Raw genomic sequence first — 27,656 nt, 5'->3', positions numbered from 1 at the left:
AAACTCCATTGATGTTATGGCAATTCACACAATGTAACTTAATAAAACAATTTATTAAGAACCAGAATATAAATAAGCACACATTGATACATTTATAACTAGAGTGCAATGATTTATAAGGTGAAATGTGAACTTGAAAAATCAAGCAAACTTGAAACAATCAGCTGACTGTCAATTAGACTACAAATTAACCCTTTAAAAAACTCACAACCACTGATCAATAAATCCTATAAAAAGAACAAACTTTCATGCAAATTCACGCTCTTATTGTTAAGAAAGCCCGACAAGTAAAGAGATGAATAACAAATTAATTTAACCAAGTAAAACATTTATCATTTCAAAATATTTCTGCAACCATTTTCTTCTTTTCCTGGGAACAGATAGCTAAAACACTCGGCCAAAAGCAAACAGGCTCACAAAGATCTTGCTTAGCATATTTCTGAAAGGCAGCAGCAACTGGCAGCACACAGCACAAGCGACAACTTGATTTAAGTGACAGATGCTATATTGTATGCTGTAGATACAGCAGCATGACATAATAGCTCAGTTGGTAATGTGATTACAAAAATCTGTGAACGGAAATTAAAAACAGAAAACAATTATGAAAACGGTATATTCACAGTTGAAAGCTTTCAAAAAGGAAATTTGACAGTAATGCTACCAGGCTCCAACTAATAGTGCCCTTGTACAAAAGAGTGGGTGCCTAAAATCTGGCATTTGGAATAGTTCTACAAACGCAAAGTTTATAAAAGAGATAACATTTTAAATTATGATGCAAATAACCAAATTGACTTTGAATTTAATATTAAAAGAAAAACTTTGAAGAAAGCCCAAATGGCAGTCATACATTAACACAGAGTAGACGGTTTCAATAACATTCATATTCAAATTAACTTTATGCGGTTCACATTAAAAACCATTAAAGCCATCATCAGACCCAATAATAAATACAAACAGTTAAAAAGACGGGTGAAGATTACAAACTATTATACAAAGAGAAGCATAAGATCGCATAACAGGAAATACATCAATCCAAATTGGCACCACCTCATGTGAAGTCTTAATTAATTTACAGGTTGTTAATACATTTAATTTGGCTGCAAATAACCTTCTGATCTTCATGGGATGCTAGATATAACTGGCAGTAGCTAAGCAAATTATGTAAATTTTGTAGAAAGATTAAAGGAGGTAGAAACTAGTTCAAACGTAGGTACCTAGGAAGTATTTTAAAATAAAAATGTCTCGGTCCGGAATAAACTCACCCAAAAAATAGAAATTTCAAGGTGCTACGTAGAGAGAAACCGTCACAGGGACACATAGGTAGGTTCTCAATACCTTCAAACTGTTGGAGGAACATCACCAGGAGATAAACTGTGTTAAGATGGAACTGCATCAATGCAAAACTATGTGAACATTCGTGACCATTAATAAATTAGGTTGGGCGGCATTCTTAGTTTAATAAAAAGATAATCAGAAATAACTTCAATTTTGTGCCCATCACTTAGAAGAGACACTGAAACAGAGTTTATAATTCACCTTTTGTCATACAATGCATAGACCCAGGATTATCAAGAATTCTTGAATGCCTAAATTGTTGCAGAAGTTTTTAATGTACTTTAACCGGGGTATGTGATGAGCAAGATCTAAAGACAGGTAGACATGTAAGACTGCTCTGCTGAAAGCAGTCTACAGTATCGTTCTGATAGAATGGCACAATAATAGAAGACATAACAAATTAAAATACTTACCTGCAGTTCTACAGTATTGCAATCTCTCATTGATACACATGCTTAAATTATTCCCCGTAGTCAAAGTACGGTATCAAAATAAAGCAGAATAGGGGCATGGCTTGGACGGCAGCGGCAATGGCTGCCTGAACACGTCGCTCGGCAGACAGAGGAGCGATCTAGGCCAAATAAAAGGGATAAACCTTCGATTTTGAGGCTGGGAACAACGGGCCTCACCTCTCCTCGCCACGTAGCACACAATGCTGCTAAGACTTCCGACCCTACTGCACGGTAAACTCTGATTTTGCCGTCGCCTCCAACAATCCTCGCATCTACTACACACAGCCTCAAAATGGCAGCTCACCGATAATGGTAGCTGCTCCAAACCCGACATCTAATCCCGGCGCCAGTGAACCCCAGACTACCGAACAGCACTGTTTCGCTGCATCACCCTGGCTCCACTGAAGATGGGTGTTTCCAATAGCGCCAGTTGCGAAAGGGATAGAATTGCGCACAGACTCCGCTTTACCTGACCTTATAATGGCGGTTAGGAACTAGCAACAAACCGCTACAACAACAGCTTTCTTAGTCGCCTGTGACCGTAAAAAGCGCCACACGCAGTGCATCACGAGGAGCACAGCCTTTACCCCCCTCTCGCCTGCTAACTGCTTTGGGAATAGTGCGCAAGGCCCGGTATATCTCTGGATGCCCCTCACTCTCTGCCTCGACTCTAAGATGGCGGCGACTGCGGCCCACGAACTCGCGCTACGCTGATGCCTGCGACCTTCAGCCTCAAAGCCCTCTTATAAGTCTCAGCACAGCACGCTGCTTCAATTGGACCACTCGCCCAGCAACAGGCATTCTGTATTACACTCGCCCAGCTCCTGAGCTCCAGAGCATATACAGTCGAAGGGGCCATGTAGTCCTTCCCGGGAGACAAATTTACTGCTTGCAAACCCAAAGAACCCATTTTGGATATGACGGCGCCATCTTACCTTCACAGTCCTCTCGTCTCAGTACATGTGCTTTAACGGGTTTGCTGCAAGAAAATCCAGCTGCCACCTGCTTGTATGTGAGCTGCTGTTACCACTCATCCTTTGCTGACCTGCCTATACATGTGCTGCTGCTACCATCCACCCCTTGCTGGTCTCGCTGACTCTCTGATGGCTCATTCTTCCTACTGGCTCTAATATAACACTAAATTAACTGTAAATGAGGTTGACGATGGCCTGTCTGTGAACAGTGTTCTGTGTACCATTCTGATTTTCACTGCACCCATACCAGGATAGAGGAGGCGTATCCCTCCCAAAACTCTCTGCCAATTTTGCCATCCTGCCTGCTTCACAATTTCATAGCCCAGAGCAAGCACTGGTCCACCATAGGCTAGTTGCCGTTCCACGATCCATAAGCAGCACCGCACTCCTGCCGCTGCTCACCATAGCTCTGGAATAATATTCTATACCGGGTTCCTGCGCTCCGTTCTCCTCACATCCACTAACGCAATCTCTTGGAACAGAGCGGGACTCAACAGATCCGGTCCTGACAGCAAGAAGGTGCAGAACTACAAGAAAGGACAAGTGGGAAGATAGCAAGGCCAACATCGAGTTTGCTTACAATTGCGACCAAACAATTTAGTTCACTCCTACACCCTCCCTGACAATGGCTGACAGAGAAAGCAGAACCAACAACAAGAAAGTACGCCCGGAACCGTCACCCTCAGAATCTCTAATCAAAGCCAGGTCAGACCTGACAAGCACTATGGATATGATCTTAAAAAAGCTAGTAGAAGTCCATGATTTAGCTAAATCAACTAAAAGCAACACAGACACTATGCAGCTAGAACTTACGGCGATCCGGGTGGACATGAGCACCATGAATAAGAGCATCAGTGAAGCGGAACAGCGCCTAAGTGATGTGGAAGACAGAACCTCCCATTCTTCCAAAATCATAAAGCATCTCCAGAGCACTACAAATGAGCTCAAAAGACAAAACGCCTAATTAGAAGATCGTAACAGAAGAGGGAACATACGCATCTTCGGTGTTCCGGAGAACTCAGAGAAGGATGCGGGATCGTGTGTAGCCTTCCTTGAGGCCTGGATACCAATGATCACGGGGATTACATTCCAACACGGCCTGGAACTCGACAGAGCACATAGAATTCCAACATTCACTGTCCAGGGGAGGAAAGGCCCTCGACCCTTCATCTGCAAAAAACTCCGGTACCAACATGTTGAGGCCATTCTGCAGGTCGCCAAGAAAAATCACCACATCGCCTGGGAAGATCATTGCATAATATCCACCCACGACTACTCCAAGAAAACCGTTGAAACAAGAAAAGGAATCCTTCTTCTGAGGGATAAGCTGAAAGCGAAAGATATTCAATTTTCCTTTGCAGGCCCATCGAAGTTCAAAATCCTTGAAAACGGCAGAGCATATCTCTTTTCAAGTCCTCAGGATCTTGCACGCCATCTGGAAGCCTCCCCAACACAGAGCATGGACCTGTCCAGCGGTTCTTCAAACAAGAGGAAAACGGAGATCCAGGACTCTCTCACTTCATGAACTACCTGGTCGAGCAATCCACGGGTATTGTTGGTTGTTTTAGCTTTTTGGCTTCCTTCTAGCCAGGTGCCTTTCTATATTGTTTCATGTTGATAAAATGTGGCGTATGAAAATGACAACTTCACGCCATTACATGCTCCTGCAGGGGCAGTTCACCAGAATTTTCTAAGTCTCCCTAGCCGGCGTTTTAGAGCGCCTCTTTAGGTCATGCGGTTTGATGGTTATGTACTTCCATTACAACCTCACCGGTTGCCAAGTTTGAATTTAGCCGAATCCGTTGTAAAGGGCTAGTCCACGTGCTAGTTGTTGTTTTAGAAATCTGTTTTAAAGGGTTAGTCCACGTGCTAGACTCTGTTCTAGATCGCCTCTTAGGTGTTCTGTGACTTGATGGTTACATACTCCCATTACAATTTCAACGTTTGTCAAGTTCTCTCTCAGCCATATCCTATCTAAAAGATATGTTAGTCATATGTTTTAAACCACCTGTGTTCCTAGACAGCACCATGCTTTTGCTGTGTTGTAGTTCTCAACCCATAAATCTCCTGAAGATTCATTATTCCAGTTTACCTCTCTGTGCTGCCTCCAGACGGTACTGCAGTCGCAGCCCCTGTGTTCGATTCATCCGGGGGGGGAGGGGGTGGGTAGGGAGGGAGGGGAGGAATGGGGGAGAAGGGAGAAGGGGTATGGGCAAAGAAGGGGGGTGGGAGGGAGGGGGAAAGGGGGAGTTGGGGGTGAGGGTAAATGTGTTAATGGTCGTTTCCCTTTTGTTTATTTGTTGCCCCATACTTTTTGCTGACAATACCGCTTCTGTAGTATCACACGAGTCATACACCATTTGCAGGCTCCGACTCAGACATCACATTTGTCCTTGCAGGGAGGAATGTCCACAAATTACCAGGCCCATACGTACTTAGCCGCACTTACTATGCAGTGGATGGCACTCAAAGGCATCGACGCCCGATTATAGCTAACATTAGGACACCCACCCTCCCAGCGATCAACACCCTCTAGATGGCTCAAAATAAATCCCTGTTGGGAAATCTCAACATAGTTTCTTTGAACGTCAAGGGCCTCAATCATCCAGTGAAACGTAGAAAGGTCTTTGTCTACCTAGTAAAATCAAAAGGGGACTTCATCCTACTCCAAGAGACTAAGCAATCAGAGGAAGATATGAGTTTTATAAGTCTCAACTGGCTTTCCCACACCTTATGCTCCTCGGCCACACACAAGAAGGGAGGGGTGATAACCCTAATCTCAAAGAAATCAAACATCACCATTACCTCACACACTCATGACGTAGACGGTAGGCTGCTAATCATCCACATGTTGAGAGACGAGGACCCCATCCACGTGGTAAATATATATGGCCCTAACTCTGACGACACAGACTTTTGGGAAGCTGTCTCATCCTCTATTGAGAACATTCCAAATGATGAACTCTTGATTGCAGGGGCGACTTCAACCTTCCGTTAGACCCCCTAATAGATCGCCAATCCAAATGCTCTTACCAACCATCCCGCTCTCACGAGGCGCTCACGCGCATGTGCTCCAAATTTAACCTAAAAGAATCCTGGTGCCTCCAACACCTGGATGGGAGGGACTACACGTTCTATTCGGCTCCACATAATTCTTACGCCAGAATTGACTATATCCTAATATCGAGCTCCTTCACTCATCTTATAGATGAAACTGCCATAGCACTTAAACTAGTTTCTGACCATTCTTGTATCAGTACTAAACTCGCAGGTTCTCACTCCATATTACCCCCAAAGCGCTGGCGCTTCAATGAGGTAATTTTGTCTGATCCTGAGAACAAGCGACAAATAGAAAATGCTATCAGGGACTATTTCACATTAAACGATTCCCCAGACACGAACACCTCCATTGTTTGGGATGCTCTTAAAGCTACAATCAGGGGCGTCATTATAGGCATTAGAGCGCGGACAAATAAAAAATTAAACATGGAACTTGACACACTTGAAAAAGACAGAAGAGGCTCTAGAAATTGCCCATTCAGCTAGCTTAGGCAGTAAACACTCTCTGGACCTGCTTATTAAAAAGAAATACGAATATAATGTGATTGTGAGTAGACGCGCCGGGGTATGGATGAATACGTTTAAGTCACTTAAATTATGTGAGGGGAACAGAGCAGGGAAACTGCTTGCTTCTTACCTTGCTTCTTACCTTGCACACAGACAGAAGCAAATCACAATATCTTCAATTAAAGACTCTGCCAATAATGTCCACACCAAACAAGACAAATTTCTAGCCACTTTTGAGATCTTCTACGAGGACCTCTACAAGAATAAGTTGACATGCGAGCCAGAAGCTTGTGTTAAATACCTGGACGCTCTAAACCTTCCTAAATTTTCAGAAGAGGATAGCACTACACTAGGGCCCCCCTTCACAGATAAAGAAATTTCTTCCGCTATTAAATCTCTCAAAAAGGCCCAGACGGCTTTTCGGCAAGCTTTTAAAAAGCATTTGATAAACCTCTTAACCCGATACTGTTAAAATTATTCAACTCGATTGCTAACACAGGTAGTGTCTCAGACTCAATGGGTGAAGCCACCATAACCGTTATCCCGAAGGAGGGTAAAGACCCCCTCTTAACAAAAAACTATCGCTCTATCTCACTCATAAATCTGGATTGCAAAATCTATGCAAAAATATTAGCCAACAGACTTAATAATCTCCTCCCCAAATTAATCAGCAATTCTCAAGTAGGTTTCCTTAAATACCGCATGTCCAATGATAACACAAGACTTCTGTGCCATATCCTGGAGAAGGCTAAAATAACATCCGCCCCCTCTGTTGACATCACCCTTGACGCAGAAAAAGTGGATGACAGGGTGTCCTAGTCCTTCTTAAAACATTGTATGCATGCTTTTAACCTGGGGAAGCCCTACACTGACATGGTAATGGCCCTTTACTCCTCTCCATCTGCCAGGATCGCCATAAATGGCACTCTGTCTGACCCATTTCAATTAGAACAGGGAACCAGACAGGGCTGCCCTCTCTCACCAGCACTTTTTCTCCTGGCCCTCGAACCCCTCATAACGGATATAAAACGAAGCAAAGACATTACGGGAGTGGGCTTCAGAGATACGTGAGTGAAACTGGCAGCACACGCAGATGATATCCTGGTGGTTACAGAGAACCCAGAGACTTCCATCGAGGCTCTCATGAACACCATAGAAAGGTACTCAACCCATTCTGGGTACAAACTGAACCGGGACAAATCAGAGGTTAAGCCCCTAAACATCTTTGGCACCAGAGACATGCTTGGAAACTCTGGTCTCTCATGGCAGACCGGCTTTATTAAGTATCTAGGTATCGAATTTGGCAGCTCCCTTCCTGAGACCCTTCACCGCAACGAGTCCATCACGTTAGAAATAATTAAATCACAACTAGATGGCTGGTCTCCCCGCTTCATACCTTAGTGGGGAAGGGTTGAGACCATCAAAATGATGATCTCTCCTCTAGCAAACTATCTCATTACAATGCTACCTCTCACCCTGTCCCAGGACTTTCACCACAAATTAGACACTTTACTTTCTAAGTTCCTATGGAAAGGGAAAAAGGCAAGGATTAGTATAAAAAAGCTTTGCCTGATAACTCCCTGGGAGGGGTCAACCTGGCGGATTTCAAATTGTACCAGATGGCCTTCCTTGCCAAGCAAGGCTCCTACTGGCTTTCACCCCCTACTGGCTACACCCCTGTGTGGCTAGCTATAGAGAAAGCTCTTTTTGGGAACCTCGTTCCAGCCACCGTCCTAACTGCTAACCCTACTACGGCCTCTTACTCAAAATCCATCTTCCAGAATACGAAAAATGCCTCGTTAAAAATTGATAAATTCCTAGAATGTAGTATAACACATCCTAATTGGGAATCGCTATGGTATAATTGCGCAATACTCTACAAAGGGAAACCGCTACACAATGAGCTATGGATCATAAAAGGTATCTTCTTCCCGCACCAATTACTTGGTGACCTCTTCCCCCTCTCCTTCAAGGAACTCCAATCCCTCTATGACTTAGACTCGTTGGAGTTCTACAATTTTTTGAGTATTAAGGCAGCGATCTCTAAAGCAAAACTATCCACAAATCCCCCCTCTCTTCTGAAATATCTAGCCAATCTCAATAAACTTGGCCATCAGGTCTCCTGGCTTTATAAGTTACTGCGGCCGCAACACTCTAACCTCAATAAACATCTCACTCAGTTCTGGGAATCTCACTCCTCTCTACCAATTTCAGATATGGATTGGTCCAAAACCTGATAATTGACTACGAGACAAAAAATAAGCCCTACACTCTCCCAGACAAAGTTTTGGCTTCTCCATAATGCTTTCTGGACCCCCGCTCGTCTCTTCTCACACAACATTAGAGAAAATGCAATTTGCTGGAATTGCAACGACAAAGACGGAGATCTGGAACACCTATTACTCCAAAGTGTATGGGTAGTACCCTTTTGGGACAAGGTCTTCGCCTTTCTCTCTAATATTTTCCCTTTCTCTCCCACTAGGGAGTTATCCACCTTGGTTTTAGGGTTTGTAAGAGCCGACTCTCTCACAGATAATGATAGGGCCCTACTAGACTTACTCCTCACTGCCGCTGTTAAGACTGTTCTTAATAATTGGAAGGACACTCGCAAAACCTCTTTTAAATGCTGGTTAAATTGGGTTACCATCCTAAGAGGGGCTGATAACATTTCACTTCAAAACACTCCATGACATCCTCCTCACATACAAATGTGGGCCACTCTTGATGACTATTTCAGCTGGCACAAGCCTCCTTGATCCCCTCACCTATCCTCTGCCTCGTCCGTTCATGATCACATATGCTCTCTGATGACTCTAAAACACCTCGCCCCTACTCTCTCTTTGTGTTATACAAACGAGTCCATCTTCCTCAATAAATGTAACCACCTGCAGGTCACTACACTTGTGTTGAAATCACCTACGCAATGTACTTGTGCTGATACTACCTATGCAATGTATACGATTGTTGTCATGCTTTTTTAGTTTTCCTGCTTATCCCTAATTTCCATTTTGTTTCCCTAGGTTCTATTATCGCCCAGGCATTTATTTATTTTTATTTACATAGCCGGTCGCCATTTTTATTGTACCCATCATTGACTTCAATGTTTTCTTTATTGTATACACATGTCTTTTGGGTTCTTTTTGGAAACAACCAATAAAAACTTTTGAAATGAAAAAATAAAAAGAAAGCAGAATGTATCAGTATCATAGGCTATAATGGCAATGAAAAATCATTTTAATAGCCTATCCATGTCTTTTTTTTAAAAAGGACAAAACTTGTACTATAACCAATCAGGCGACAGCACCCAAACAGAGGCCTCAGATTTTCGAGCACAAGTGGGAATGAATAATCCAGAGCTATGAGGGGAGCCTCTAAGGGGAGGAGGGTGTGTTGCATGTAAATCTATGAAAGATACCAATACTGGAGAACCGCTGTATTGGGTCTTTCATATATGCACATGCTTGAATCAGTATAGCAAGTGTTTTTTTGTAGGTAAATATTTAAGTAGTAGAAGTAGCCTTTAGGATAGAGGGTAACAGTCTAACACTTATGTCTATGTATACATGTATGCATAACTTTACCTAAATAGTCTATATATGAAAAAGACAATTATATAGTATACAACCTATCATATACATTAGCAAAGACATATTAACATCACCTGCAGTTACAGACACCCGCCTTATTGAAACAGATAATGTAAAACAGCTGCATCACTCTTCTGCGCCAACTCTAGGCAGCAGTGCTACGTGAACGCGTAGGTGTTCTTTCACGTCGCACCACATCTTATCTTCCCCAGCTGGACCCCTGCAAACAGAGCAGCCGAGGTAGACGCTGTCCTTGTTGAGCGCGTCTTTGCCCTTGCTAAGAGAGGCTTGCTAGCTCTGGTGTGGTAAAACTGCATGGTGGCAGAAATCCATCTTGCAATGGTTGCTTACATGACTGGCGTACCTTGATCAGAAAGTCCGTAAGAGATCAAAACCTGATCAGTTTTCTGGAGTTGTTTGGTACGATGGAGATAGAATTTAAGACATTAGGTGCAGAGAGACCTCTCCGCCGGAGATGATGGATATGGAAAAAAACTACTAAGTATGATAGATTAATTGAGATGATATTTCTATGGATCCTTGCGGATTAATCTTGGGTTTGTTCTGAGAAGCACATAATTATCAGTGAAACACAAGAATGGTTCCTATGTTGTGAAAGCCTAAATTTCGCTGACTCTTCTAGCTGAAGTAAGAGCCAACAGTAAATCTACCTTCCACGTGAGAAATTTCAGATCTGCCTTGTGAATGGGATCGATTGGAGCTATCACAAGCTACGAGAAAACAATGTTGAGATGCAATTCTGGGGGAGGAGCTCATACTGGGGGTATAGCTCTGAACAAATCCTTCATGAATTTTTGACTATTCTCATGAAACAGAGAGAATGAGAGAGAACGTGCGGAGCATCGTTACCTTGAAATTACAGCCAGGTGAAGCTTCAAAGAGGCTTGTACCAATCCTGATCTGGCTAACGACAGGAGGTAAGGCAGAATCTGTTCAGGTGATGCTTCCAATGGATGCAGGTTAGATTGTTGACACCATAAACAGAATCGCTTCTTTTTTAACTTGTACATCTTGTTTGTAGTTTCAGCTCTTGCCTTGGATAATATCTCCCTACAGTCCTGAGGGATATCTAATTCTCAGAATTCGTTGAATTCAGGGGCCATGCGTGCAATTAAAGAGAAGCTGGTTCCGGATGTAGGATCTGTCCCTTGTTCCTCATCAAGAGTGTCGGTACGCGGATGGAATTGGATTTCGACAGCAATAAGAGCTCCATAAACCAATGCTGCCTGGGCCATTTGAGAGCTATTAGAATGAGGCGACAGTGCTCCATTTTCATTTTGTTGAGAATCCTCAGTATGAGAGGGAAGGGGGGGAAAGCGTATGCATACATTCTGGACCATCTCTTTGCAAGGGCATTCCCCACGACCCTGGGAGCAGGTATCAATTGGCGTAGAACAGGCGTTTGGTGTTCTTGTCTGTTGCAAAGAGATCTAATGCTGCTTTGCCCCACCATTAGAATATTTTGTCCAGCTCCGACTGGTCAAGTTACCACTCGAGGCAACTGTGGTTCTGCTGAGAGTGTCAGCTAAAATGTTGTTCATTCCTGACACATGCTCAGCTTTCAGAGATAATTTGTGGGCTGTGAGCTGGTTCCAAAGGTCTTGGGCTTCCTGAGATAGAGCTAGCAACCTTTTCTCTGTTGCTTCAATCAATCAATCAGGATTTATAAAGCGTGGCTAATGACCCTAAGGGGTATCCAGGTGCTTGCAGGCCCAGAAGGCTGATTTGAACAACCAAGTCTTGAGGTTCTTTCGAAATTCCGGAAGTGAGGTGATGATCGGGAGGTGAATGGGAAGGCTGTTCCAGGTCTTAGCTGCAATGTGGGAGAAGGAACGTCCTCCACTTCTGCTTCGGTAGATGTGGGGAGTATGGGTAAGTGAAAGTAAGGCAGAGCGTAGTCTTCTTGATGATTGGTGGAAGTTCAGGCGGTTGTTAATGTAGGCGGGTCCTTGGCTGTGTGGAGCCCTGTGTGCTTGAGTCAGTAGCTTGAATTGGCATTTGTTCTGTAGGGGAGCCAGTGGAGTTTCCTGAGGGGGAGTGTGATGTTTGTTCGTTGGGGAAGGCCGAGGAAGAGTTCTGGATGGTCTGAAGTCTCTGTAGTAGGTGTGCAGCGATTCCTATGTAGAGTGAGGAAGCATGCGGAGGATACAGCGTTGATCTGTGATTTCATGGTGACCTTGCTGTCAATGATGGTACAGAGTTTTCTGGCGTGGTTGGAGTTAGTGGGTGCGGGTCCTAGGTCTGATGGTCACCAGGAGTTGTTCAATGTGCTGCTCATGTTGCCAAAGATCAGCAATCCTGTATTTTCTGTGTTCAGCTGCAGGCAGTTGTTTTTCATCCAGTCGGTGACGTTTGTCATGCATCTGTTGAAGTTGGTTCTGGTGGTGGTGGGGTCGTCGGTGAGTGAGATGATGAGTTGGGTGGCATCTGTATAGGAAATTATGTTGAGACTATGGGAGCTGACTATGTTGGCCAGTGGGGTCATATATGCATTGAAGAACATGGAGCTGAAGGATGAACCCTGGGTGACACCACAGGTGATCTCCTTAGGTTCAGAGGTGAAAGGTGGGAGGTGGATCCTCTGAGTTCTTCCGGTGAGGAAAGAGGTGATCCATTTCAGCACGTCCCCTTTGGATGTCGATGTGGTGAAGTCTTTTAATCAGTGTGTGGTGGGATTTGTTTTTATATGATGTTTTTATTGAAGATTAGGTATGACATTTGAAAAGCAATTTACACATACGTTAGCAATCTTATTCTGATACAGGGAATTCTTGATACACAAAGAAATACAGCCGACATTGGCAGTCACCATTCTAACATATTCAGGCCTCTGTGTCAGTAGTTTACCTCGTCTACGTAGGCTCGCTTATCCCTCCCCTATAGGTGTTCCATTTTTCCCAAACCTGCGTCTATTTGTTGGGGTACCCCCTAGCTTCATGTATGGACTTTTCGGTAACCATACACCAGTCCATGTCTTTACCCCATGCCCTTATACTCGGTGGGGTCTGAGCCTTCCACAATCTCGCAATATTTCGCTTTGCCACCATGGACCCCAACATTACCCATATTCTTTCTTTAGAGCTCAGGTCGGTCGGGCCCCAGGCGTTGAGGATTGCCACCTTTATGATGAATTCAATCCCCCGCCCCAAAACCCCTTCTATAAGTCTCACTACCGCCTCCCAGCACCCCTGGACAACTACACATTCCCAGGTGTGTGGATAATAGTTCTCTCCTGCCCACATTGTCTTGTGCAGACACCTCCTGATCTATATCCCATACGAGCCAGTAGTGACCCAGATAGGTAGGACCTATGAAGGAGCTTCAGCTGCACAAAGCGAAGCCTGGAGGAGATGGCCACCTCCCGGGGGGAGGCCACTGCAACCAGTCACTCATCATCATCCAGCCCAGCGACATCATTGTCCCATTTTGCCCTTAGCTGAACCAAAGGATCTGCCATATTGCTGATTAATTTTTTATAAATTAGGGATACGGCCCTCTCAGGCAGGTGACCATCTAAAACTCTATCCTCGAGTGGAGAGTATTCCGGAAGTATACTTCCTCTAGGGAGCACAGCAAGCAAGGCATGCCTAATTTGTAGGTACCTAAAATGTTCAGACAATGCCAGATCATATTCCTGCTGCAACTGGCTGAAAGGGATTACATCACCTAATTTCCACATATCTCCCAAGTTGGATATGCCTAGGACGTCCCAGCTGTCAAAACCCTTTGAGCGAATCAGTCTACCCAGTTGTTCACTGTGACAGAGTGGCGTGGGAGTGTGTGGTGGGATTTGGTATTGAAAGCTGCCGAGAGGTTGAGGAGAATCAAAGCTGCTGCTTCTCCTCCATCGAGGAGAGTTTGGATGTTGTTGGTGGCTGCTATCAGGGCAGTTTCAGTGCTGTGATTGCTGCATAAGCCGGACTGATAGCCATTCAGTAGCTGGTTCTGCTCCAGGTGTTTCATTGCTTGTTGATGTAATATATTGTCTGTACGTACCAGCATAGAAGCTCCTGCTATTCGTGTAACAAAAGCTTGTAGGGCGAGAGATATTTCTTTCAGTTCCAAGAAAATGATATGCATTGTTTTTTTAAGTGCTGACCATTTTCCTTGGATTTGCGGCCTTCAAGTGGCTGCCCCAGCCCTACAAGGAGGCATCAGTTATGATGACGGAGTCGGGCGCTGAAGTCAAGAATGTGAGGCCTTTTGACAGATGAGATACTTGAGGCCACCATGCTAACATTTCTAGCATCCTTGTGGTAATGTTGATCAAGTCTTCAAAGGAGCCTTCCGATTGGATCCATTGCGCTTGGTACTCTTCCTGCAGAGGCCTCATCTTCAGTCATGCCTGTGGGCCCAGGTTGATTGTAGAAGAGATAATGCCCAGTAGTGACTTGTACAGCTGCACTGAAACAGACTTTCTTTTAGAAAACTTTGAAATACGTTTGTCAACCTTCGCTGCCTGTCTTGCGATAGAAAGACTTTGTTTTGGTTTGTATTCAGGTTGGCTCCTAGAAACTTTATCATTTGACTTGGGATAATCGTGGATTTTGGATAATTCACCATAAGGCCCAGTCTGTGAAACATTGATTGGCAAGCCTTGGTACCTTTGGAAGCTTGCTGTGGTGTTGAGGCTTTTAGCAGCCAGTAGTCTAGGTAGGGGAAATACCTGTTGGCCATGTTTTCTGAGTGTGGCTGCTCCAGGAGCGAGACATTTGGTGAATATATGAGGAGCTGACTTGAGGCTGAATGGGAGGAGTCTGAACTGTAATAGATATAAGCTACAGTAAAGCGGAGATATTTGCGGTGCTTGGGATAGATAGGGATGTGGAAATATGCATTGCATAAATATAAAGAGGTCATGGAGTCTCCACTGTTAAGCAGGGGCAGGATGTCAGAGAGAGTAATCATGTGGAAATTGTTTGTGTAGGAATTTGTTTAGTTTCCTGAGGTCTCGGATGCGTCTCGATTCCCTTGTTTTCTTTTGTATAAGGAAAAAATCTGGAGTAGAATCCCATGCCCTTCTGAGAACAAGGGGACTTTTCTATTGCACCCTTGGCCAGCATTATTAGAGCTCCTTTCCTTAATAAGTGAAGATGAGGTGGGTGCACCCCATTTGGTGGGTTGTTTGGTGGTCTCTGCACAAACTCTAGGGTATTTTCATAGTTTACAAGATCAAATACCTATTTGTCTGACGTTATTTCTTTCCACTGAGGGATGTAAGTGGAAATATTTGCACCCACGTGAAGGGAAGGACTGGATGTAGCCAGTACCTGGTCTAGGTCACTATTTACGACCTCCATTTCTACCTTGGGGGGTTGCTTCCGGCACAGGCCTGGTTTGTTATGGGCTGCCGAAGGTGGTTGACAATACACCCGATGTTGGCAGGCTGGTCTATATTGAAATTGAGAGGGTTGTTGTGATCGTTGATAACCCCCTAACAGGTAGAAAACCTCTTGTTCTAGCCCCCGAAAGTGCCACTTCTTAAACTGAAGGGTGCCTAGGGACCTAGCAGTGTTAGTGTCCGTCTTTATAGCCAATAGCGCCTTATCTATGTGCCTCCAAAACCATGTTTATCTTTCGTAGGCCATGCCCAAGAACTGCGATTGTACTTTCGTCCAAAAGGATGTGGCATTAAGCCATCCCACTGCTCCTGATAATTGGCGGAAGCCTGTCGAGGCGATGTCCATGGTGCAATCTATAATCCCGAAAGAGGTGCGCTCACCCTCCTGGAGGATATTTCTTGCTTCTGCCTTTTTGTCCTCAGACATTAAGTCGACTAAGCTGCTGACATCGGATCACATTTGTCGGTCGACCCAGGAGTGCTAGCGAGTAGGCCGCTTGAACGGTGATGGCAGACATTAGGGAGAACCACTTCCCTAAGTTGTCCAAGAGTCTACCTTCTTTATATGTTGGTGCAGAGATGGGTGGGAGCAGAAGGTTTTTGGAGTACCTTTGTGCAGCTTGTGAGATCAGAGAATCTGGCTTGGGATGAACAGTGAAGGAAGCGGGGGAATCCTCTGTAGTTTTGACCTTTTTGTCCATTCGAGGTAGTACTACCCCTATTGTGGCCGGGGATTTCATTATCTTACTCTTCTCCTTCCAGATAAAGTCAATGTTGGATATACCCCTTACTGACTTCCTTGCTTGCTCCTTGAAGTAATACAGAAAACAGTCTGACTGTTTACCAAAGGTTGGGAGATGAAATTGTGTTGCAGCCCAGTCCATCAGGTTATGAATGTCCCCAATCTCCACTGGGGGAGAATCCAAAGGGAGTGGTGGTGGAGATGACTGAGTTGGGACCAGGTAGTCATCCCACTCATCCCGTGGTGGTTGGGGTTCAGGGATTTCATCCTTGTTGGACTTGGCCCTTTTTGCAGAGTCATCCCTAAACTTTTTGCCTTTGTCCCTGCCTTATAATTGACATGGTGTTGGTGGTTTTAGGCCTCTGGGCATTTTAGCACTGCTGTCCAGTGAAAAGTGTGTGAACTCTCTGTGTACATTTGGCAAGATTGGCCTGCCCTCCCATAGGAATGCATTGGGGATTCCCTGATCAGTGTGTCAGTGGTAATTCCTGATATGGGAGGAGCAGTGTGGTTGGGTTTAGTATGTAAGAAATTGTAATAATAAATGCTGTGCAATGGTGTGAACAGATTTATAGTGACTAGTTGGGAAATATCACTTTTAGAAGTTGGCATTTCTGTGTGCTATGTGTCTGCCTGCCTGATGTGAATTGCATGTCTGGCTTGTGAGTGACAGGGGCCAAGAGGTGTGTGTGGCTCCAGGAGGGGCAGGGTGAGTCAGCACTAGGCTGAATGGGACAACTGCATTGGGAATAGTGGGAGGAGTAATCCCCTGACCCTGAATAGGTCTGTGCCTAGCCTGGACAATGTTGGCTCCGCCCCCTGTGGTGTGTCTGATCACCTAGCCCCCACCTGACAAAGGGGGAAGAGGAGCTTGGAAAACAAAGTACTCCAAATCCCCACTGAACTAGTTGCAGCTGGTTCCCCCAAACCCTACACTGCAGAACAAAGGAGAAAGGAGTATAAATGTAGGGGCTGTGACCCCATGTGTTCTGTTCTGTGCTTTGGTGCTGTTCCTGACTTGGGGGCATGCTCCCTGCTGGAGGACCCTGTCTGCTGGCCTCCCTGGGCCCAGCTGTGCCCCCTGGACCTAGAGGAACATTTTGCTTGGAATTATTCTTTTTGATGCAGGACACATCCTTATTGCGCCTCATGAGCACTTGTCTTTCAATCATCCTGAAGAGGAAGAGCATGAGCTGCGCAGTGCTGAGCTGCCGCTCTTTGAGAGGGAATCCCCGTTGTAGGAACTCCCCCGTGATTCTGAAAATCATGGGTGCCCACACCGCATTTGGATTTTAATTGCCTTTATTGTTGGAGAGCGGGTGCCCACCCCGCTCTCATGTTATTTTAAAATGCGGGTGCCCACCCCGTTTCTATGGGGTCTTTGGAGGGTGCCCACCCCTCATTGTTTATTTTTAGGGGGGTGCCCACCACGCGTCCTGCTGCCGAAAATCACCACCGCAGTCGAGGGAAAAGGCGCGCCAAAGGAGGAAGTCAGGCAACCTTGCCTGAATGAGGGCGGGTCCTGCCGTGGAGACAGGAAGTCGCCTCAGGCCCAGCAGGGCGCCCATGAGCTGGTGGGAGCCCAGGCGACAGAGGGAGCAGGTGTCTGCACACGGGAGCCCACCCAGCCTGCGTGGATGTTGCGGGATTCGAAGCAGGGCTCCCGTGTAACTGAGGGAAGCCCCGCGCACATCAAGAGCACCGGCGAAGTGAGGAAGATCCCCGGCGCCGGTCCCGAGTGCAGAGAGGAGACCGGAGGAGTCCAGCCCCACGGAGAGCCCGGTGAGTGGGGGGCTTCACCATTGTGTGTGCCGATCGAGGCACAGTGTCTGAGAGGTCCCGCCAGAGAGCGGGACGCTCCAACGAGGGGGCATAATTGTTCCGAGGGCATAGTGAGTGCCTAGTCCCACGTTCTCATTCACAGCAGCACCGCCGTAGTATGATTAGGAGGTTATGGTCTAAAATGTTTAGGCTCATGAGGTTGGCGCATAATGTATTTTGCGCCTGATGTGATACTGTGCATGATATGATTTATGTTGCAGGATAATGCTGAGTACTGTGTTTGCCAGTAATTACTGGTTGTGTTCTACGTTTATTATTGGTTCTACATCTACTAGTTTCACTTTGTGATGGTTCTGACAGTGGCCCAATTGGCCCTGTCATGTGTACATAATCCCCTGTAAATATTGCCTAGTGCCAGTGGGCACAGTGTATATTGTGTGATTACTATTCTAATGTGTTTATGACAATACAAAGGCTATTTTCATATATTGCCTTGTGTGGAGTTCCTTTTGTGGTGTGCCTAGTATGTTTGTTGCTGTGTGTCTGTTGCGCAAACGCTTTACACATTGCCTCTGGGATAAGCCTGACTGCTCATGCCAAGCTACCAAGGGGGTGGACAGGGGTTATCTTCAGTGTGTAACCCCATTGCCCTGACTAGAGTGGTGGTTTGTGTCGGTCTTTGGCGTAAGCCTTAGCCGACCAGAAATCCCATTTCTAACAATCTTCCTTCTTATCATCTTCTCAAGATGTTTGGCCTCCCTTGGTGCACTGCTATGTTAGAGGCAGGTGTCATCCTGGGCATTATAGGCAGAGGAATATGCCTTGGAGTAGCAGGAGAGGTAGGCTGCGGTGGTGCTACGGGCTGCTTCCGTGGAGGGTCAGGAAATCTCTTTCTATAATCTTACAGCATGGCCTGCTGATCATGAACTAGTAATATGGGCATTTGCACTTCATCATACCTGGGTTGTAGATGAGGATGGTATTGAGTTCATAATGTCGCTTACGAGGTGCATAATACTGATGCTAATAATGTTCTTGCACATCTTCCTTATGGTCTTTGACCTAGAGCTCTGATGGGCTGCATGCTGCTCCAAATTGCCTGTCAATGTCAGACTTCTCCAGGTCCAACAGGTGACTTGGTGGTAAAAGTGAGACCTTGTTAGGGGATGTCAATGCAGGTCTTAGAGCTGTTTTTGTTATTTTTGTGATTGTAATATTATTGTCAACAGTTACATTGCCGATGTCGTCATCAAGGTGAACTTCGGCGTTGACAGTAGCAACTCAGTCGTTGGTGTTGCAATCGATTTTGAATTTGTCGGGGGTAACACCGCCGCCGACAGTGTCTTAGTGGATCATAGTACTTTTGTTGACAAGATGGGCGGATCGATGGCTATCTTTGATGACTATGGACAAGACGGTGGTGACCATTGTTGATACAGGGGTCGATGGTGATGTCGTCAACGGGGTTTTGAAAGGATTCGTTATCCTTGACGTCGACGGTTCAGAGGAGGAAAAAAGCTTAAGCTCTTCTGTCTTCACCGATGGAGTACTAGGTTGAGAAGAAGCCGCCTCTGTTGAGATGAGTTTTAGTTTCTCCTTTGTCAGAGGGTACATATAATGCATTTTCAAGGCCTTTCTGCCCTCCTCGTATGTCCTTTGGTCAGATGATCTTGATCTTTTGTGGGTTCTCCCAAATATATCACTGTTCTCCTCAGAAGTGGTGGGCATCTGAGTTTTTAGACTTCTGTAGCCACAGAAGTTTTGTTTCCTTAGTGTCCTTTAAGGTTTTTGAGGAAAAAGTGTGACATATTTTGCACTTGTTTACCTGATGTTTCAGAGTAGAGGCAGTAAAGGCAGTCTGTGTGTGGATCATCCACATGTAGCCTTTTCTTCCCACAGGTTTTGCAGGATCTGAAAAGGTCTTTCTCAGTCATATTAAATGTAGATAAATCTACAATTGTAAAGGTAAAGCTGAGTAGAGCTCAGTAAGACTCCCTTCCATGATGTGCTGCAGAAAATCTGAGGCACTCAGCCTCTGTTGGGAGTATTCGAAAGGGTGCTGCCGCCTGATTGGCATTAGTTCAAATTCGGATCTTTTTTAAAAAAAGGACATGGACATGCACTTTAACTCACTTTTCACTGCCATTATAGCCTATGATACTGATATATACTGCTTTACTATGGTACCGTAGACTCCCACTTTGACGACGGGGAATGATTCAAGCATGTGAATCTATGAAAGATCAAGTACCGGAGAACTGAAATAGATCTTCCAAACATTGCAGACCCAGTTCTAAATGACTGATAACGGTCAAACTGCTTTTCGGTACTGCCAAAATGTTCTTAAAATAGGCATCTTACATCCTTTGTAACATTTTGATGTTAAAGTATTCCCAGATGTCTGCACTATAAAAAACAAGTAAAACAATTTTTCTCTGTACACAGTGGACATCTCCTTTCGTGGATTGGTTCTTAGCTTAAAGGCAAATCTAAAAACTGAGGTAATCAATTTGACAAATGCTGACTCCTAGTGTTTCTCAATTAAGACCAATTTTTCATAGAATCAGATTGCAGATTCAAATATGTGAAAATATTACCTTTACTTATTTTGATGCCTTTAATAGAATAGATATAAGATCCAATTATTCCAGGCCCACAGATCATAGTAAAAGTCTTGCTAAAATTGATGGATAAATCCAAAAAATCTATAAGCACAGTACAATTATCTATTAATGTCTGGAGGCCTTTAAGTCAGTACATCAAACAAACAAAAGGTGATGGGATGAATGCTTGCAAATTTTCTAACCACTGGCAATCACTTGGGGTAGCATCCCAACCCATCATTACCATGCACACTGCGTCACTAGAACCAAGCTCTACCTGACTGATGAGCCCATAACATGGGCCAAACCGGTCTTGGGTTGCTTATGTGCCAGTTCAAGGAGGATGTGCCCTGGTATTTCAGGCAGGTTGATTCCATGAGGATCAAGGTCAAGCCTGATTTGATTATGGTTGGGTCCAAACTGAGTGGCATGGTGGGTAAAAGAATGATAGGTTGGGATCCTACCCTGAGCGATTGCCAGTGGTTAGACAAATTGCAAGCATTCCTGTTATCACCTTTGATGTGTTTTATTACTGTGCAGTTAAATACATTTCTATTGAGTAAACTTGTTCTACTTGGCTTAGCTGCCACCTAATTGCACTTTCTCTTTTGTGAGACTTACCAATCTTTTCTGAAAAAGTTCCTACAATAACCAGTTGGGGAAATACACTGAACTCTCCTTGTAATTAATTCTAACAAGCAACCTGCATGTAAGCCAGACTAATGCTGTTGCCCGAGCTTTTCCAATTCTTTCCTGCTTATTAGGAGAAACTGCCATTTTCGCAGCATGGATTGCCACAAATTTAGGAATAATGCATCTTCAAGCAATCACTAACCTCTTTGTTATGGGTGCTATTGGCAGGAATCACCCTCTGCTTATTAAGTATTCCATAGTTTGCCTAGAATGGTGCTCTGTCCTTCTATCTTGCTCCTTAGATCTTTGCTCAGGTTTGGTGTGCCTTTATTATCATGAATTGCTTGTTGAATGAGGATCTTCCCTCCTGTCCAATTGGGGCCACCTAAGTATAGGCAGATGCACAGGTCTGTTGACATTCAAGATTCTCCACTTACTACTCCTACTGTGTAACTAAGCATAGTGAGCACTGTTGATAATCCTCCTTTCAAGAACCCTGATTCGATGCTTTACGCTCAAGTTTGACTTTTGGCATGTTATAGTTACACTCTTGTACATAACCTTGCCAGACAAATTCAGTGTTTTTTTTAAATTTTTATAGCTCTACCGTAACATAACTTAAAGTCGATTTTTGGTTTTATAACCATATAAATGTCTTAATTGTTTTTTAACGTTAGCAAACAATCGATTGCCAACACTATAAAGTGGTTTTTGTTATCTAGATTTCTAGCCACATATGAGATTAGCACAAAGCACTAAACAGTCCATCTTGCTGTAGACTATTTGGTTATGGCGGGTCTGGGGGCTTAGCGGACTAATGCGTCCATTATAGGGGCTGGTGTTCGACCTCATGGTCACAGGTTCTAATCCTGGCAGGTCCACTCAGCCTTTCATCCTTCCAAGGTCAATAAAATAGGTAAAATTGAGTTGGGTAACAATAAAGGTCTGATATTTAACACTAAGTTACTCTTGGGTGAACGTGTGCTTTACAAACACACCTCATGTTCTGGTATGCGGCCAAGCACTCATAACAGAGCTGCTAGCGCCAAAAGAGTGTTTTTGCTTTTTAATGTGTTAGTTTTTTTTAAACATTATATACAATTATAGCTATGGAGTGATCTCTGGGCTGGAGAGTAGCAAGGTGCGCCTTAATGGACTATACCTCAAGGTCTGATTTTAAAAGGTGAAGAAGAGATAGCTGGATCTATCTCTCATAGAACACAGAAGGATCAATGGTTTTCTGCAAATATCACATGTAGAAACTCTTCAACTTCATAGCATAGGATTCCCTTCTGTATACCTCTGGGATCAGATCTTCTGGAGAGTATGGCAGATAAACAAAGTAAAACACACACTCAGGACTCTCAACGGGTTAGGTCTGTTCTATTTCTCTATGTATCTATTGCAATTGTTTGATCCTTTGCATCCACTATGGAGTCAAACACAGTGGTCTCAGAAAAAGCCACATCGATTTTAATTGGCCTCTATTTCCTTGACTTACAGTATCACTCATACCATTTTCATTTTCACACTGTGAGCACATTTGCGCGGATACATCAGCAACACCTAGAGTTGCCCAAACCACCTGGCTTGAGTCTGCAAGAACTGCTCTTCCAACAAAGCTAAACAATCTTATATATTTTCACTACATGTCAGCACCCTCTGTATTGTTTGACAGTTATGGACATCTTTAAGTCAATGAAACTTACAATGGACTCACACTCTCCAATACAAAGTGTGATCCCTGCACCCAGCTACGATGCCCTGCGATCTTGAACAGATGAAGCATCTAAAAAACCATGTAGTGGAAGTCACTCTGCAAATCTATACATGCTGGGAACAGGAGGGAGGGAGGGCTTGCCGATTCCCAGCCCAGTTTGCTTCCGCTTCAAGAGAAAACCAAACTTATTGTGCTCTACATGAAGGAATCATTCTTGCAACAAGGGAGTTGAGGAGACCACCACTTTTAACACTCATCAAAATCTCTGTGGTACTGGCCACCATGACTGCTGAATAGTTCCACTTCACCTGAATATTACATCATTTTGGCTGCAAATTCCATCAGTTTTGTGGAATTTGTTTTCATAAAATGGATCGACGGTAAGAATGTAATTAGTTTGCAATAAATACATTTACTGCAAACTGGATCTCTTCCCTCACCCGAGTGGATTTGTAATGACCGGTGATTTTCTCTTGAGATCTACTCCCTACACATTTATAATTGCTCAGCCTGTACTTGGGCAGCCTGTAGGGGTAGTTATGTGCTGAAGATTGGTGGGCAATCTATATTGCTCAAGGAAAGATCACATCGAACTGCATTTGTTGATGTTCTCACTTAGGCTTTTATAAAGCACTGTACGTCACTGTTAAAGCCATGCTGGAGTACAAGCATGGAAGAAATAGTGGTTCACAAATTTTGGCTAAGTGTAATTGCATTGCCAAAAACTCCCTCAATCTGTTAAGAAAACATATTGTGAAATTTCCTATAGAATGGGCTGCTGAAAATTATTTGTGGCGTGCAGTATATAGAACGGACACTAGTCTAAAAATTAAAATGGCAGTATTGAGAAGCAAGAGTGGTGTGGCATTTTGGAGCAGGAGCATTCAAAGGACTTAGTGCTCCTAGTCAAATGTGGAAAGAAGGAACTGTATTCACGTCTCTCCAGAACTTTAGTAATTCAGGGTTGGGCTAACTAGCAGTTCTAGCATTTGGATTATTGGTTCACAGCTTTTTTTCCTAATTGGGCCACTAGGGAAATGGCCAGCAGGTTCTCGTGGGAAAGAAGCAAAAACACTGTATTGTGCAGAAAATATTTAGTAAACCTATACATACGAATGACATTTTGTACCGTAAAATTGCTCATATTTTTTTTCTAATTTAATGGACACTGTTGTTAATTTTCAAACACAGAAGACAGTAATATGTCATTCAGTGGCTGTCCCCTTTTTTATTTATTTATTTAAGAGCTTTATATAGCGTGAACTAGACCCAAAGATATTGGTTATCAGAGCGCTTTACATAGCACCAGTTTTGTTACACAAGGACACATTTAGGCATGGGAGACTGGGTGATTTGCCCAGAATCACAGGATGTTGAGCGTCGATGCCGAGACTCGAATCCGCTTCCCCAGCTTCGACGTCGACTGCTCTAGCAGTAAGACTACATCCTCTCCCCCCATGCCCTCACACTTCAGTTCTTATAGTTTCTATGTTCTTTGACATGTGCTGCTTGGCATGGAACTATGCTAAGAAATATTCGCCATTTTCTTCATGCCATTTTGTCAACTTCTCCTCTTGAAATGGAGCCACACATGTTGCATCTAGAAGTAAACAAGCACCTCCACTGTACCTGAAAGCACACCATTTACTGGGGCTCTTGTTTTAGTGAATGCAGAAGCACTGTGATGGCATTTTAAGATTGACACTCACTTTTTGTTTTTGTCTTTCAAGCACATGAATCTGGGCGCCTGTCATCTGTTCCTGGTATTGATTCTGCAGTTCATCCAATTCCTGAGCCACTGTCTGCCAAAGCTCCAATGCTTGCTCCTTTTCCTGAAAAGTGAAACACAGTAAAAAACACAATACATTTCCAAGTCAAGTGCAATCCCATTTGCAAAGCTTCCTAGAGAGCAGCTTATTTCAGTATTAAAATGATATCTTTAGTACGGAAAAGAACTTGCTAGCAACAACTGTTTATTTGCATATATGACGTATATATAAGGTCCCATAATGAGATACGTTTGCGGTTTGGGAAGTCTGAGTAAACACTAATAGGTAGCAGATTTGTTTGTTGCAGACAAACTATGAATATTGCTTTAGTTATTTTACGGCAGTTAACTCTGCTATAGCGCCTGTATTTCAAATCAATTTAAACTGCCGAAACGTTCAACCTGACCGCGCTACGGTACTGGTGGGAATTTGATGAAGAGTAATAACCTCACGAAAATGAAAAAGCAACCAGTTTAACTGGCAGGTAACTTTTCCTTCTGTTGAAGACCGTGTAATGCGTTTATAAAAATTGCGAGGTAGTTTCATCAGTCTGGGTGCAGTCTTTGGTAACAAGGAAGTACCATAGTTAGGACCGTCATTAACCACAGCTGTCCCATGGCCACCACGCCCACTGCAGCCCATTAGGAGAACCAAGTTACTCCCTTCTTGTTCTTACCCCTAAGTCGAGCTAAGTTGAGCTAAGTCGAGCAGTAAGTACTCTAGGAGGCTGCATGCCTTAGGGATACAGATGCAGTGTGACACAAAAAATAACACACAACGGACTGAATGCCCAGTCAACGCTTTAAATTGCAAGAGAACTGACAGGTTACTTACCTCTAATTCCAGTTCTCCATTATTGGTATCTTCTTTGCCTTTATAAACACTCAATATCTCCCGCCAATTGCAGGAAACAAGCTCTATTTTTACATCAGAATGCATACGTTTGGCAGAGTAAGGAAAAGGTAACTACTTATAATCAGTTTGCATTTGCTTTGCACTAAATGCCATGCTGTGCACTCTCCTGCAATCGCGGTTTAGGTTTGTAAAAATTAAACAAGTTTATTCAGAGCCTTCTGCTTTGGTTTCAGACGAGTGCACGCCTTAGATTATGTATATTTTGCTCAACCAGAATGAATGTAAATGTGCATATTAATTTCTCTATATTGTTTACATTAGACGTCTGCCTCTCTACTGCTCCTACAGAAGTGGGTGGGTGACCTGTGAACTCAACACAACGGAAAAATTCCCGATACAGCTAAATAACTTTTTCGTTTTTTATTGTGTGAAGACACACATGCTGCGCTTAGAATGCAAAGCAACACACTTTAGTCTCCCTCTATTGTGGTGGCTGGTGGACAGTAGGAAGATGGCGAAACACACAAAGGGCCTTATTTAGAGCTTAGCTGACAGGTTACTCCATCACAAACGTGACAGATCCCCCATCCGCCATACTGTGAGTGCATTATATCCAACGGCATTGTAATGCGGAGGATGGGATATCAGTCATGTCTGTGACCGAGTAACCCATCCACCGAACACTAAATCAGGCCCAAAATCTTTCAAACTGACCAACTTCTACTTCTTTCCTGGACTGTATAAAAACACAATATTCTTTTATGAATGTGTGAATAGAAGACGGAGGAGGTTAGGTGCGATCAGTGTGTCTCGACCACCTTAAAGGGTCCATTACTAAGATTGGGACCCACCGCCTTCCTATGGAACCTGGTCCAACTTCCATAAAGGTGGATCATTAGACCGGTATTCTCGATGAGATCAATGGCCAATTACACCAGACCATCCCCTACTAGAGGGAAACCCTAAGCCCCAGAGAGGGGCATACCACACTCACCTCTGGTCCTGACGAAGTGCCACGCGACTTCGGGAACCACAGGGCATGAAATATGTTGACCACACTCCATTAGTAGGTATCCTGGTACTTGATGGCCATATGATAGCACTACTGCTTTTAGATAGGCATGGTACCTACTTCCTATAAAACTTGTACTTTGGGTACCAGAGCCTATTTTAATCACCACACTCTCCCTTCACTAGTTACACTGTTAGGTAGCCCCTGAACTAGCACTCATCTCTCCGCATCCTCAGATCACAATGATCTCTCGAAAAGAGCTTCTAGGCCCGTCGGGCATTGCATCGCCGGTCTGACGAGGAGCGCCCAGTGATCAAGCAAAACAGCCTAATGGGTGTGTTAGGGCATCATGATCTGAATTTCAGATCTTTCGATGATAGGGCTATTGGCCACAAAGGTCCACCTTTAGGGACCCCTGCTCTGGATAAGGAGGAACTAACCTTATCTTGAGATTCATGTGTGAATAGATGTTCAGGTAGCTGCTCGCAAGCTAATGAAATATTTCCTAAAAAAGCCACATTCTTAGAGTCTGCTAATGGTTCATGTTCACTAAGTCTGCTTTGTATACCCATGGAAGTTGTTCTGTCAGAAGGTGAATGAAATGTGCTCACTGCCAAACCTGTTGCACCATCCTGGACAAGTAAAGACTGTGTGCCTCTGTGCTGAATGTGACACAAGGTTGTCATATTCTCCATGCATACTAACGCCACTTTGTTGTAGAAAAACTTCTGGGAACTAATGCCACTGCCATAAACTTTAGGAAATTAATATGATGCTGGGCTTCCTTCTTTGTCATCTTGCACTGCATTGTCAAGTGAAGCACCTGTTTGAACTTGAAGCAATTAGCCCTGCCTGATTGTTGAGATCAATCACCAGATCGAAGCGCTACTGTCGCACTGCTATATTAAGATTAGGAGTTCTCAAACTCAGTTTATTAACAGATCAACACAGACACCAGAGGAACGGTCACCCAGGCCCTCGTCAGCATCAGACTGGACTACGGAAAGGCCCTCTAAGCAGGAGCCCCGGCCAAACTGCTGAAACGACTGCCACGCATACAGAACGCCTCTGCACGGCTGATCCTCGACATCCCTCGCCACAGCCACATCACACCCCACCTGACTGACCTGCACTGGCTTCCCGTCAACAAGAGGATCACTTTCAAGCTACTCACCCACGCACAGAATGCACTCCACAACACCGGTCCAGCATACCTCAACAAACGACTCACCTTCTACACCCCGAACCGCCAGTTCCGCTCCA

At 44.3% G+C, this 27,656-nt stretch overlaps 1 protein-coding gene across 2 annotated transcripts in view; it reads right to left on the bottom strand.

The window, feature by feature from the left end:
• The window catches only part of SCLT1 (sodium channel and clathrin linker 1), a 558,774-nt gene that overhangs the window by 366,045 nt on the left and 165,073 nt on the right, over window positions 1–27,656 (bottom strand). For both annotated transcript variants that reach the window (XM_078677643.1, XM_078677642.1), the window contains exon 6: window positions 24,467–24,589. In XM_078677643.1, coding sequence (XP_078533769.1) covers window positions 24,467–24,589 — 123 coding nt within the window. The remainder of the gene's footprint in view (window positions 1–24,466; window positions 24,590–27,656) is intronic.

Source organism: Lissotriton helveticus, chromosome 2_1 (assembly GCF_964261635.1).
Source record: "Lissotriton helveticus chromosome 2_1, aLisHel1.1, whole genome shotgun sequence".
Classification (NCBI taxonomy): domain Eukaryota; kingdom Metazoa; phylum Chordata; class Amphibia; order Caudata; family Salamandridae; genus Lissotriton; species Lissotriton helveticus.
The sequence above is the reverse complement of the archived record's forward strand: the minus strand, read 5'-3'. Positions and strand labels throughout refer to the sequence as shown.